This window comes from Nicotiana tomentosiformis, chromosome 3 (genome assembly GCF_000390325.3).
Source record: "Nicotiana tomentosiformis chromosome 3, ASM39032v3, whole genome shotgun sequence".
Lineage (NCBI taxonomy): Eukaryota > Viridiplantae > Streptophyta > Magnoliopsida > Solanales > Solanaceae > Nicotiana > Nicotiana tomentosiformis.
The window spans coordinates 44188037-44204167 of record NC_090814.1 but is presented as its reverse complement, the minus strand read 5'-3'; the positions used below and the strand labels follow the sequence as shown (position 1 = coordinate 44204167).

General features: G+C 39.9%; 1 protein-coding gene across 1 annotated transcript; it reads right to left on the bottom strand.

The window, feature by feature from the left end:
• Positions 1 to 14870: 14870 nt before the first annotated feature.
• On the bottom strand, positions 14871 to 15287 carry LOC138907723 (uncharacterized). The gene has a single exon (XM_070198329.1). It carries the CDS (start codon positions 15285 to 15287, stop codon positions 14871 to 14873), a length of 417 nt encoding a protein of 138 aa, XP_070054430.1.
• Between the last annotated feature and the right edge of the window lie 844 nt (positions 15288 to 16131).

Here is a 16131-nt window from a genome sequence, read left to right as displayed (position 1 = left end):
CTCTTTGAAATTCATAATACAAATGCCAAAAATGAAGATAGGTTCATGAAATATAATCCAAACCGAGAAGAGAACACTTACCTTAATTCATGTGGTAAAAATCGCCTCAACAATTGCCTTAATCCAAGCTCCATAGCTCCAAATATGATCAAATGACTCTAACCCTCGAAATGGGATTTAATAGAGTCTGCCCAGTTATTACACTTTGCGAACGCGGAAAAACCCTCGTGTTCGCGTAGAACAAATACCACAAGCTGCAATTCCTCTTACGCGAATGTGACATCTCAGTTGCGAACGCGGTGGTCAATCCCCCTAGAGCTACGCGATCGCGTTCCATATTTCGCGACCGCGAAGAACTGACTCCTGACATTCTCAGGCCCATTCTTTGCGAACGCGTCGCTAGACTCGCGAACGCGCTGAATAATTACCTCAACCTTCGCGAACGCGTCTCTGGACTCACGTACATGATGAACAGTTTTCCCCAGCCATCAAACAACTCTACGTGATTGCAATCCACTCTCCGCTATCGCGAACAAGGAAACCAAATGCCCAAAAATCAGCAATGCCAAAGAACATGGAAATGATACGAAACTTGCCCGAACCCCTCGGGACCCCGTTAGAACATACCAACAAGTCTCATAACATAAGACGGACCTATTTGAGGCATTAAATCATGCATAACAACATAAAATCACCAATCACACCTCAAATTGAACTTAATGAACTTTTAGCTTCCAAAACTTGTGCTGAACCATACCAAATCAACTCGGAATGAACTCAATTTTTTCACACAAGTACAAAATGACATGACGAAGCTATTCTAATTCCCGGAACCACAATCCTAACCCGATATTATTAAAGTCAACTGCCGGTCAAACTTATGAACATGCCAAACCTTTAAATTTCCAACTTTCGCCAATTAGTGCTGAGACCTTCTAGAAATATTCAAATGCAAATTCGGGAATATGCCCAAGTACAAAATTACCATCCAGACCTAACGGAACCATCAAGGCTCCGATCCGGGGTCAAATACAAAAAGTCAAATTTGGTCAACTCTTCCAACTTAAAGCTTCCTAGTTGAGAATCATTCTTCCAAATCAATTTCGAATAACCTGAAAACCAAAATCGATGATTCATACAAGTCATAATACATCATACAGAGCTACGCATGCCCTAAAACCACCGAGCGAAGTGCAAATGCTCAAAATGACCGGTCGGGTCGTTACAAATGTACAATATGATAGTTATAATCGGTTGCTAATCATCCCATACGAGCATGAGTAAGTAATTCTTATACTATTTTTAAACTTTTGAATGTACTTTTAGATATGTTAAAATTAAGGAATATTTATTTATAATTAAAACTTTTGAAACTTTAAGATGTTTATTAATTATATATGTTAACTTTAATGCAGGTTTTTGCCATCCTTTCAGTCTACACATTTGGTTGTGGATTCTATGAAGCCATTTTATCACGAGCCGTGGAATTCTTGGAGACAGATACTGTACAACATTAGAGAGCAAATGTGGAATCAATTTAGGGTAAAAATTGATTAAATTTATTTAATAATTACCGTCTTCATCTAATGTTATTTTTTTATATTGCAGACAAAGTGTATATGGCATCCTCAGCATCAAAATAAGATAAATGCTATTTTTGAGAAGAAGGCTGCTAAGCGATTAAGGATACTCTGTTTGCTGCTCGGAATGCTAGTAAAATTTCGGAGTGGTTAAGAGAAGATGTTTGGAATAAACTTCTTGAGAAATGGAATACCGATGAATGGAAGAAGAAAAGTGAACAAGCAAAGGCAAACCGCGCCTCCAGTAAAGGTGGCTTGTTGCACGCAGGAGGTTCGATTAGTTTTGAGGCCCATAAACTAAGATTGGTAATTGCTTATAAAATTTTTCTTAGTTTTACATATAGAATTTTACGATTGTAATATTTAACTCAAACTTTTTGTTATTAAGAAAAAGGAAAGAGAGCAAGATATGAGTCATGCTAAGATCTTCGAGGAGACACATAAGAAAAAGAAGAAGGACGGTATAAGAGAATACTGGGTGGTGACGCGTGCGTCAGACACATATGTAAAATACTAACTTCATAATTATTCATGGTTTATTAATATTAGTTTGTTTACATAATAGTTATGTTTTAATTTCAGGAAGATTATCATAAAAGGATGGAAGAATGAAAACAAACTCAGCCTCCTTCAACTCAACCAACACCTGATGATATGGCTTCATTGTGGATAGTGGCAGCAGGTGAAGTAAACAAAGGCAGAGTCTACGGACTTGGAACGCCAACCTACAGGTCATCCAAACCCACTCTTAGTTGATTCTTCTTCTTCGCAAAATCAAGAACAGATGAAAGATATGAGGAAAGAAATTCCTGATTTGAAGCAACAATTGGAATCACAATTCAGAATATTTGTTAAGATGCAGAAATTCATGAGAAAACATGGGCATGATCTATTTGATGATGAGGATGAACAAACTGAATCTGATTTGTAGTATTTTAGTTGTATGGTATTAGTTGATTGTTAAACTTAATTGTGAGAGACAAGTTTATGTTTTGTTTTTAAACTTGAATATGGGCTACTATTTGGATGTTTATATGCCCAAAATTATAAGGTTTAATGGATTTGTTGGTTTAGATTGTGTTAATGGTTGAATTTATTGATTTAGATGTGATATTTGTTGATTGGTTGTTGGTTGTTGTATTGTACTTGTTTAACAGGTGGTGTAGCTCAAAATTGAGCAGAATTCTGCCGAGTTTTGCAGAACATTCTGACTGATTTTCGACGGAAATAGTCGGACATTGCCCAATTTTTCAAAAAAAAACACACAGATTTCCGACCGATTCGGTCAGAAATGATAAAAAAATTTAAATATTTTTAAAGTTCTCGACGGTTTCGGTTTGAAAGTTAAAGAAATTTTATTTTTTAATTATTAATTTCCGACCGAATCGATCGGTAAATATTTATTTTTATTATTTAATTTAAAATAAATATTTATTTTTATTTAAATAATTGCGACTAATTCGGTCGGTAAAATTCTGACCACTTTGGTTGGAAATTTGAAAATAATTTAGTCGTCTGACCTTTTGAATGTTCCGACTACTTTGGTCGGAAATCACCGACGGATTCGTTCGAAAATTATTTTTTGACCAATTATTTTTTGATCGACCAATTTTGGTCGGAAAGTAGTCAGAAATCCTTAATTTCCGACCGTTTTTCGACGGATATCGTAGTCGGAAATCACTCTTTTTCTGGTAGTGCCGGTGGAACATCATGAACTACAACCTAATCTTCAACTGGAGCTACAGGTGGCTCCTCAGAAACTAATCTAGCACATGCACAAGGAACTACATGTGCTCCACCTCTCATAGGTGTTATCGTACGTGCTCTGGCAGGAACTCTACCCCTGCCTCAGCCACGACCTCTCCCAGCTTTGGCCTAGGTACCGGTGCCTGCTCAGCTGCTCCGAAAGAACGTGTTCTCACCATTTCTGAGAGAATAGAAGATCTAAAATTCAAACTTTAGGATGAAATAAAGTTGCACGATAGAGATAAGAAGAAAATGAAGTTTTCCAAGTTTTTCCATAGCCCCTCGAAGATAAGTACAACCGTCTCCATACCGATCTACAAGACTCTACTAGACATTCTCATGACCCATAGAACCTATGAACCTAGAGCACTAATACCAACTTTGTCACGTCCCAAAATCCTACCAATGGTAGTGTCACGACCCAAAATCCTACCTTAGGCCGTGATGCGCCTAGGCGTACTTGCTAAGCAAGCCAACTAACAATCCACAAAAATATAGCCAGATTCCTTTAATTAACAGAGTCATTTTATAAATATAGAATAATAGTTTCAAAATAGTAATAATGTCACGACCCAACTGGAGGGTCATGACTAGCACCCGGGCCATACTTGCCGAGCACCAACGTACATTTTATCTAACCTTCCTTATTATCTTTAAGGGCCGACAAGATCAATATAAATGGTAGACATGGATCATGAACATCCAACAATGAAAGATAATGTCCTGAACATACATAACATGGGACGACAAGACTGTCAAGAAACTATATATAAGGTACGAGCTACCATGAGTCGACACCTGTCTATGAGCCTCTAAAAGAACATAAGTGCTACAACATTGCCGGAACAGGGCCCCGACATACCCATAAGGTCTATAACAAAAATGCATACCAAGACCACGGCAAGTCCGGAGAAAGGATCTTGCCAATAACGCTGAACCGGATAGCCTACTGTGATGGGGGAGCTGCGTCTACCCGTCTATCAGGACCTGCAGCACGACATGCAGCGTCCACAAATAAAAAGGACGTCAGTACGAATAAAGTACTGAGTATGTAAGGCAGAATAGCATAAGTAAGAACAATAATGTAAACAGTGATAGGGAATATACAACCTGTGACATCTGGGTACCTCTGAGGGCTACTGACATGAAATACATGATACATACATATATATATACATAAACGTTTAAAACATATGCCTTTGTGGGCATCATCATCATCATATCGTACCCGGCCATAATAGGCTCGGTAAAACGTACCCGGCCATCATAGGGCTCGGTAGAATCGTACCCGGCCACGTGGAGCTCGGTAAAACCCAACTGATCAGTGGTTGCACAATAGGTGCCATACCCGGCCAACTATAGCGCGGCTCGGTAGAGTAAAATAGATACATATATATGATGCATGCTGGACTCATTGGAATCACATTTTGAACCTTTCGGAGTGACGTAAGGTCGGTATCCTTCGTACACGTTATTAGGATTAACTCTTCATCAAGAAACTTATAAGAATCAGGAACTACCAACAACATTGATAATATAAGAATAAGAGAAGTAACATCAATACCAATCGTTTCATAAGAAGGGCAGCAATGTAAGTACTGCTAGCTTCTAAGAGTAGAGTATCTTTGGGAGCTCGTTCATTACATTATGTACAATCGGAGTCGTGCAAAAGAATGAAGGGGATAGACTCACATACCTTGTATATACTGCCCAACCTCAAGCTATGCAAATATCACGACTCCTTAGTCTACAATAAGATAAATGACACTATCATTATCGTTTAAGCGTCGTAACTATTATGTATCGACCACAACCTATTTTACGATGAAACGGACAGCACCTCCCCTATTTATATGACTTCCCACAAGTCAATACAATCACCAAACAGCCCAAACAACATCATTAATAATCATATTGAGCCTCCAAAACAGTCCACCAACCAACAACATTACTACCAAGCTTTTCGATATATATTTCACAAGTTCTAGCTTCAACGACTTAGCTGCAACTTGGATAATCTTAAATATATATAGAGTAAGAGGTTACTTACCTTTAAACAGAAAGAACAACTCCAATTTGACCTTAATTTTCTACGAAATATCCCTTCAATTCTGCCACAAGAACAAGGAAGCGAAACTAGCAATTAATTCGGGTTTTTCGGCACTAGAATTACTTTAGAAGACTTGAAATCACCTAGGGTTGATATTAAAAACTTGAAGGTGTATTTACAGAACATAAAGCACTTAAAACAACCTCCCACACGAGTTGGAACAACACAAAAATCAGCAACAACAAGAAAAACAAGAAACTTACTAGCACCACGGGATTCCCGACATTTGATTTGTGTTGTTTGCCCTTTGTTTGGGTCTTGGATCATGAGAGAACCTTGAGAGAATGTTTTTAGAGTTATAAGGTCTGAATATACTGAAAAATAATGACTTAAAACGGGGTTGAGTTATCTTATATATGTCCAAATGTCTTAAACCGCCTTTGTGGGCCCCATAGAGAGCAGCTTGGCGCACTCTCGCGAAAATGCGAATATCTCTCTATTCCGAGATCGTATCGACAAACGGTTTAATGTGTTGGAAACTAGACTCATAGATCTTCAATTTGATAGGTTGATCACCCCATAATTCCAAGCACATTGGGAGTAAAATGCAGTAACATTTGACCTAAAGTTTAAGTAAAATTATAAACCTAAGTTGCGACAACTTTTATCGACTTTTATTTCATAACTCGCTTGACTTCAAGACTTATGATGCGGATATTATATGATTCAAATACATTAAAACAAGACCTCTTGGGACAGTTAATCACCTCTAGTGTTATCCGAAAATACGGGTTACAACATCCTTGATTCGTTTAACTTCTAATATTTGTTAACCACTCTTATACACCCTTGTATCGTTTAAGACCAATAGGATTAACTTCTTATCATCTCAAAGATAATCTCTTCTTGGATTTACGTCGACTACCTTACGGCGTGATCTATGATATGCGAATTTGGGTTGTAACATCCTCTCCCCCTTAGGAACATTCGTCCTCGAATGTAAGGGTTTATGGGGTGTCTAACTCATCGTGGATTCCGACGGAGATTTCCGGCTGAGTTTCCCTTATAAAATGGACACTAGCCAAACTTGCAAGCAGTTAAACCCAACCTATGGCCATACAAGACTATACAAAGCATTATGGATATGTACATTATCTGCATATCACCATTTTGTATTAAAAAAAGAGTATTCACAAGCTATTGCTTATCTCATAGAGCCGTTTCACCTTATAATGCGTCCTTCTTTCCCCCGGCATCCTCGTTATCTTCACTCTGGAATAGGTAAGGGTATTTAGACTTCATCTCCTCCTTCTGCTTCCCATGTCATTTCTTCTATATTCTTGTTCCTCCATAATACTTTCACGGAAGCTACATCCTTTGTTCTCAGCTTGCGGACTTGTCGATCTAATATAGCCACTGGCACTTCATCATATGATAGATCCTTTGTAACTTGTACATCTTTGATAGGGATGACCCGAGAAGGGTCTCCAATACATTTCCTCAACATAGATACATGGAATACCGGGTGGACAAATTCCAATTCAGATGGCAATTCTAACTCGTAAGCAACCTGTCCAATTCGTCGAAGAATTTTGTACGGCCCAATATACCGCGGACTCAACTTACCCTTCTTCCCAAAACGCATAACACCCTTCATCGGCGAGATCTTCAGGAAAACCCAATCACCAACCTTAAATTCCAGATCACGACGTCGGACGTCGGAATAAGACTTTTGCCTGCTTTGTGCCGTCCTCAGTCGCTCTTGTATCACTTTCACCTTCTCAATGGCTTGGTGAATCAAATCTGGCCCATATAATTCTGTCTCACCGACTTCGAACCATCCAACTGGTGATCTACATCTCCTCCCGTACAGTGCCTCATACGGGGCCATTTTAATACTGGAATGATAGCTATTATTGTAGGCAAATTCTATAAGTGCCAGATGGTCATCCCAATTCCCCTTGAAATCTAGAACACATGCTCGTAGCATATCTTCAAGCATCTGGATGGTACGTTCAGCCTGTCCGTCAGTCTGCGGATGGAATGCAGTGCTGAGATTTACTTGTGTGCCTAAACCCTTCTGAAAAGACCTCCAAAAGTTAGCCGTAAATTGAGCTCCTCGGTCTGATATAATAGATACCGGCACACCATGAAGCCTAACAATCTCCTTGATATACAACTTCGCATAATCTTCAGCCGTGTAAGTTGTCTTAACTGGTAGAAAATGGGCAGATTTTGTAAGTCGATCAACTATCACCCAGATGGAGTCAAACTTATGATAAGAGCGAGGTAATCCAATAATGAAGTCCATATTAATCACCTCCCATTTGTAGGTCGGAATCTCTATATTCTGAATCAATCCACTGGGTTTCTGATGCTCGATCTTTACTTGTTGACAATTAGGACACTGGGCTACAAATTCTGCAATAGACTTCTTCATGTTATCCCACCAATACTGCTCCTTAACGTCATGATACATCTTTGTCGAGCCAGGATGGATAGAATATCGGGACTGGTGAATCTCAATCATAATCTTCTCTCGCAACCCTGCCACACTAGGTACACATAATCGGCCCTGGTATCTTAGTGTCCCATCTCCTCCGATCTTGAAAGCTGTAATCTTACACTGCTGAATTCCCTCTCTCAATCTTACTAAGGTAGGATCTTCATATTGCCGTGCTTTTACCTCGGCTACCAAAGATGATTCTGCTGTATTCTGTACAGTAACACCTCCGTCATCAGAGTCCAACAATCTGATTCTCATATTGGCCAGCAGGTGAAGCTCTTTGGTCAACCCTTGTCTACCTGCCTCAATATGTATTAAGCTTCCCATTCACTTACGGCTGAGAGCGTCTGCCACAACATTGGCTTTACCAGGATGGTGCAATATCTCGATGTCGTAGTCTTTCAGTAATTCAAGACACCTACGCTGCCTCAAATTCAACTCCTTCTGCTTGAAGATGTATTGTAAACTCTTGTGATCTGTGTAGATGTCAACATGGACGCCGTATAAGTAGTGCCGCCATATCTTCAAAGCATATATTACTGCAGCCAATTCCAAATCATGAGTCGGGTAATTCTTTTCATGCTTCTTCAATTGTCTTGATGCATAAGCAATCACCTTCCCACGTTGCATCAATACGCACCCCAAACCTATACCTGAGGCATCACAATATACCACATAACCTTCTGTTCCTTCTGGGAGAGTGAGCACTGGCGCGGATGTCAATCGATTCTTTAGCTCCTGAAAACTATGTTCACAAGCATCAGACCACTGGAACTTAGTTTTCTGTGTTAACTTAGTCAATGGTGCTGATATAGAGGAAAACCCTTCTACAAACCGCCTATAATATCCTGCTAGCCCCAGGAAGCTGCGGACTTCTGACGGTGTTGTAGGTCTCGGCCAATTCTTCACTGCATCGATCTTCTGAGTGTCGACACTAATACCCGCATCAGATATCACATGGCCAAGGAATGCTACTGAGTTCAGCAAGAATTCACATTTAGAGAGCTTAGCATATAACTTATGATCCTGAAGGGTCTGGGCATAAGCCTGAATACGGGAAATATCCATGCCCTCTACCAATGAGGCTGTTGTACACTCATTTATCAGATGTGGTCCCAACCCGTTCACGAACAGGTGCACCCTATCACTCATCTCGGCCACCATATGGGGAGTATACCTTGCTAAAGAATCAAACTGTATACCATACTCTCGTACATTCATATTACCCTGTCGAAGGTTCAAGAACTTATCAGCTCTAGCTCGTCGTATCTCAGCTGGCAAGTAGTGACGAAGAAAGGCCTCAGAAAATTCCTTCCACACGGCTGGAGGAGCATTCAGACCCCTAGATCTCTCCCAACTATCATACCATAAAATCGCTAAATCCTGTAACCGATAAGAAGCCAACTCTACTGCCTCCGTATCACTAGCATGCATAACCCGCAATGTACGATGAACCTGATCAATAAATGTTTGTGGGTCCTCCTTGGGATCTGATCTGGTAAACACTGGAGGGTCTAGATTAATAAAATCACGAACTCTCGCACTAACCGGTTTATCAGCAACACCGGTATTCTGCCTCTGGGCCTGAGCAGCTACCAAGCTAGTCAACAACTGCACTGCACTGCGCATATCGTGGTCTGTAGTGCGAGACGGAGGAACTGGATGTACTGGGTGCCTCCTAATATCCTCTGGAGGAGACAGAGAGGTATGAGACGGCATCTCACTCTGAGGCTCACTTTGGCCTGCTATGGCTGGAGGCACCTGAATGTTACCCTCTCCTACAGCTGTATCAAGCCGTTTACTAATCGCTTGCTTCCTAGTCGAAGGCATCGCTAAAAGAAAACAAGGTGAATATTAGATATGAACACTTACGACTCAACTCTACGCACGATCTAGATTCAGGAAGAAGGTAACAACCCTAGATGTCACGTAGCCTCCTGATTATAAATGTGGCGCGCTACACATCCATAATCAAAACTCTACTAGACACGGCTCATAGACAACCCCTAGGACAGACTTGCTCTGATACCAAGTTTGTCACGACCCAACTGGAGGGTCATGACTAGCACCCGGGCCATACTTGCCGAGCACCAACGTACATTTTATCTAACCTTCCTTATTATCTTTAAGGGCCGACAAGATCAATATAAATGGTAGACATGGATCATGAACATCCAACAATGAAAGATAATGTCCTGAACATACATAACATGGGACGACAAGACTGTCAAGAAACTATATATAAGGTACGAGCTACCATGAGTCGACACCTGTCTATGAGCCTCTAAAAGAACATAAGTGCTACAACATTGCCGGAACAGGGCCCCGACATACCCATAAGGTCTATAACAAAAATGCATACCAAGACCACGGCAAGTCCGGAGAAAGGATCTTGCCAATAACGCTGAACCGGATAGCCTACTGTGATGGGGGAGCTGCGTCTACCCATCTATCAGGACCTGCAGCACGACATGCAACGTCCACAAATAAAAAGGACGTCAGTACGAATAAAGTACTGAGTATGTAAGGCAGAATAGCATAAGTAAGAACAATAATGTAAACAGTGATAGGGAATATACAACCTGTGACATCTGGGTACCTCTGAGGGCTACTGACATGAAATACATGATACATACATATATATATACATAAACGTTTAAAACATATGCCTTTGTGGGCATCATCATCATCATATCGTACCCGGCCATAATAGGCTCGGTAAAACGTACCCGGCCATCATAGGGCTCGGTAGAATCGTACCCGGCCACGTGGAGCTCGGTAAAACCCAACTGATCAGTGGTTGCACAATAGGTGCCATACCCGGCCAACTATAGCGCGGCTCGGTAGAGTAAAATAGATACATATATATGATGCATGCTGGACTCATTGGAATCACATTTTGAACCTTTCGGAGTGACGTAAGGTCGGTATCCTTCGTACACGTTATTAGGATTAACTCTTCATCAAGAAACTTATAAGAATCAGGAACTACCAACAACATTGATAATATAAGAATAAGAGAAGTAACATCAATACCAATCGTTTCATAAGAAGGGCAGCAATGTAAGTACTGCTAGCTTCTAAGAGTAGAGTATCTTTGGGAGCTCGTTCATTACATTATGTACAATCGGAGTCGTGCAAAAGAATGAAGGGGATAGACTCACATACCTTGTATATACTGCCCAACCTCAAGCTATGCAAATATCACGACTCCTTAGTCTACAATAAGATAAATGACACTATCATTATCGTTTAAGCGTCGTAACTATTATGTATCGACCACAACCTATTTTACGATGAAACGGACAGCACCTCCCCTATTTATATGACTTCCCACAAGTCAATACAATCACCAAACAGCCCAAACAACATCATTAATAATCATATTGAGCCTCCAAAACAGTCCACCAACCAACAACATTACTACCAAGCTTTTCGATATATATTTCACAAGTTCTAGCTTCAACGACTTAGCTGCAACTTGGATAATCTTAAATATATATAGAGTAAGAGGTTACTTACCTTTAAACAGAAAGAACAACTCCAATTTGACCTTAATTTTCTACGAAATATCCCTTCAATTCTGCCACAAGAACAAGGAAGCGAAACTAGCAATTAATTCGGGTTTTTCGGCACTAGAATTACTTTAGAAGACTTGAAATCACCTAGGGTTGATATTAAAAACTTGAAGGTGTATTTACAGAACATAAAGCACTTAAAACAACCTCCCACACGAGCTGGAACAACACAAAAATCAGCAACAACAAGAAAAACAAGAAACTTACTAGCACCACGGGATTCCCGACATTTGATTTGTGTTGTTTGCCCTTTGTTTGGGTCTTGGATCATGAGAGAACCTTGAGAGAATGTTTTTAGGGTTATAAGGTCTGAATATACTGAAAAATAATGACTTAAAACGGGGTTGAGTTATCTTATATATGTCCAAATGTCTTAAACCGCCTTTGTGGGCCCCATAGAGAGCAGCTTGGCGCACTCTCGCGAAAATGCGAATATCTCTCTATTCCGAGATCGTATCGACGAACGGTTTAATGTGTTGGAAACTAGACTCATAGATCTTCAATTTGATAGGTCGATCACCCCATAATTCCAAGCACATTGGGAGTAAAATGCAGTAACATATGACCTAAAGTTTAAGTAAAATTATAAACCTAAGTTGCGACAACTTTTATCGACTTTTATTTCATAACTCGCTTGACTTCAAGACTTATGATGCAGATATTATATGATTCAAATACATTAAAACAAGACCTCTTGGGACAGTTAATCACCTCTAGTGTTATCCGAAAATACGGGTTACAACATCCTTGATTCGTTTAACTTCTAATATTTGTTAACCACTCTTATACACCCTTGTATCGTTTAAGACCAATAGGATTAACTTATTATCATCTCAAAGATAATCTCTTCTTGGATTTACGTCGACTACCTTACGGCGTGATCTATGATATGCGAATTTGGGTTGTAACAAATAATATCTGATACAGTCATAACATGACCTAAACACGGCGAATACAGTACAACCCCTATGACTAGGTCGCATAAGTACATAAGCAACTACTAAATAAATACAAGTCTGAATACATAAACAAAGTTGTTTGAAATAATGAAATAGATAGGAAATGGTAAAAAAACAAGGACTCGGGAACTGCAAAATGAATCCATGGAGTACATCTAACCCTAAGTCTCCGTGTGATGCCTAGGCTCAAACAAGAGGCTCCTCTAGCACCCACCTGAGGATTTGCACAAAAATATATGCAGAAGTATATGTAAGTACACCACAATCGGTACCCAAGAAGTATCAAGTCTAACCTCGAATAAGTAGTGGCGAGGCGATAAGCATCAAGATACTTACAACACATATATAAATAACAAAACTTAGAACTGAAACATTAAATAAACTCATAAATGACAAGTATCAAAGGTATCAATAGTCAAGAGATATAAAGCATGCTTTTCTTGTACAAGAGATAATCGTAACGCTGCTCAGATATAGAGTTTAAAGAAGACATGTTTCAATCAACGGAGTCGAGGCTCCCAACTAGCATATATCAATGATATGTAATAATTAGCACCTAAATGAATGTTTCTAGATAAATCAAGAATATCTATGCATGCTCAAAACAGTAAAAGATCCATGTACCACGATACACAATCCATGTATCACCATATCTCGATACAAAATCCATGTATTGATCTGATACACAATCCATGTTTCAACCACTCTAACAGGGCCCAAAGTAACATAGACAATCACCTGACTCTAGAGGGACAAATGCTTATCCAAGAGCAAAAAGGAGCTTGATAGCTCATATATAACCAAATACCCGATCATCATGTCCTCTGTGTCATAACTGTATTTCCTCCATACGACATTACTTTTCGTGCCAAAATTCTCAGTCCAAACCAAGTATCCATATACAAAATGTATGCATATGCTCAAGAATTATAGATAAAAGTTGCACAAAGACTTAATAAAATCATGCGGATATGTGCTCATGGAATTTCTATATGACTACGGATAGTTCAAGAAATTCAACATATCAAGAACAAGTTTCCATGCCTTCATAAATAATCATAACCCTAGGCATGATCTCTAACATGGATAAGAGAGTGAACGTAGTCATATAAGCCAAACAAATCACGAATCAAATAAGCACATAATCAAAACAAGGCATAAAGTATCTCAATTCTACCTCGGTCATGATGTAACTTGGTAAGTGCATATACACTCGCCACCTGGCATATACACCACCCCTAATACCTAAAACACATAACAATCAAGTCAAATCCTAGGGGTTTCCCTCTTAACAAGTTTAGCCAAGAGACTTACCTCCACCCGGTAGTCTTCAACCTTCCAAAATAGCCTTCCCTCTCAAATCAACCTCTGAACGAGTCGAATCTAGTCAAATACAACTAAATAACATCAAACAAAGCCACACGAATCAATTCCAAACAATAAAGTTCGAATCTTTAATCAAATTCCCTAAAGTCAACAAAAATGAATATGGTCTAACACGGTCAAAACTTGAGTCAAGGGATAGATCCCGACTACCCATAATCCCACGAGTTAGATTCAAAACCCGACTCCAACTCGGCCTTTAAATCTCCAAAATACACCCTCTTAAGTTGTAGACAAAACCCCTAAATTTTCCTTTAAAGTCAATTTTTTTAGATGTAGAAATTCATGGGAAAACAAGATACAAAGTCAAATCTAAGTGAAAATTGCTTTACCTCCAATGATGTAGTGAAATTGCTCTTCAAAAACCTCCCACTCTCGAAGTCTAGGGCTCAAAGTATGAAAAAGGGTAAAAGCTCTGAAAAACAACTTAAATAATTTGCCCAGTGAAATGCATCGCGATCGCAAAGGCCAAAAATCCACCTAACTGCTGCTCCTCTTTCCCACTACGCGAACACTATCCCTGAGTTGCGAACACGAAGAACAAACCACCTGCCAGCCTCCCCCATTCCTCGATCACGTGCAAAGAAGAAACCTGCACCAAAAAACCAGCAGTCTAAACCAAGGGAAAATGGTCCGAAACCACCCCGAATCACACCTGAGCCCCCAGGACCTCGTCCAATCATACCAACAAGTTCCAATACCTAATCCAAACTTGTTCAAGGGCTCGAAATACCACGAATTACACGAAAATCAAGAATCGATGATTAAAATCATTCTCTTAAGTTCAAGAACTTCCAACTTACAACCAAGTGTTTGATTCAAGCGTAACCAATTCGGATTCCAACCAAACTTTTCACACAAGTTCCAAATGATATATCGAACCTATACCAAGTTCTAGAACAACAATTTGACTTCGATATCATCAAAGTCAACCCCCAGTCAAAATTATGACTCTCCAAATCACCCGGTCTCTAATGCTCATACTTGACTTGCTGATAATTTAGACACCGCAACACATGTCCAACAATATCCTTCTTCAACATTTGCCATCAATAATGTTGCTTCAAGTCACGATACATCTTCGTAGTAGATGGGTGAATAGAATACTGTGAACTGTGAACCATCCATATTAGGAACACATATCCGACCTTGAAGCCTCAATATCCCATCATCACCAATGGTCACCTCCTTAGCACCACCTCGCAACATCGTGTCCTCAATGACAAGCAAATGAGGATCATCATACTGGCGAGCCTTAATGCGCTTAAACAAGAACGACTGCACAACAACACAAGCTAGAACTCTACTAGGCTTAGTTATATCCAAACTGGCGAATTTGTTGGCCAAAACCTGAACATCCATAGCCAAAGGTCTCTCCACCGCTGGAATAAATGCCAAACTCCCCATACTCTCCACCTTTCTACTCAAGGCATCTGCTACCACATTAGTCTTCCTCAGATGATACAAAATATTAATCAATATCATATTCCGTCAACAACTCCAACCATTTCCACTACCTCAAATTCAGACCCTTCTGTATAAAAAAAATACTAGAGACTCTGGTGATGAGTGTAAACCTTACAAGACACGCCATATAAGTAATACCTCCAAATCTTAAGCGCGTGCACAATAGTTGCTAACTCTAAGTCATGTACTAGATAGTTCTTCTCATGGGACTTCAGCTGGCGCTATGCGTAGGCAATCACCCTACCATCCTACATCAACGCACACCCAAGACCAACACGCGAAGTATCACAATAAACATTGTACAACCCTAATCTTGAAGGCAATACCAAAACTGGAACCGTACTCAAAGTAGTCTTGAGCTTTTGAAAGCTCTCCTCACACTCATCAGACCATCTAAAAGGAGCGCCCTTCTAAGTCAACTTAGTCAATGGGACTGAAACAGATGAAAACCCCTCCACAAAGCGATGATAATACCTAGCCAACCCTAAGAAACTCCTGAACTTTGTAGCTGTAAAAGGTCTGGGCCAACTCTGAACTGCCTTAATCTTCTTCGGATCCACCGTGATCCCATCACCAGATACCATGTGGCCAAAAGACCACTGAATCCAACCAGAACTCACACTTGGAGAACTTATCATATAACTTCTTGTCCCTCAGAATCTGGGGCACAATCCTCAAACGTTACTCGTGCTACCCAGCACTATGGGAATATACCAAGATATAATCAATGAACGTAATGACAAAAAAATCCAAATAAGGCTGGAATACACTATTCATCAAATGCATGAAAGCTGCTGGGTTATTGGTCAAACCAAAAGACATCACCAACCACTCATAATGCCCATAACGAGTCTTAAAAGCC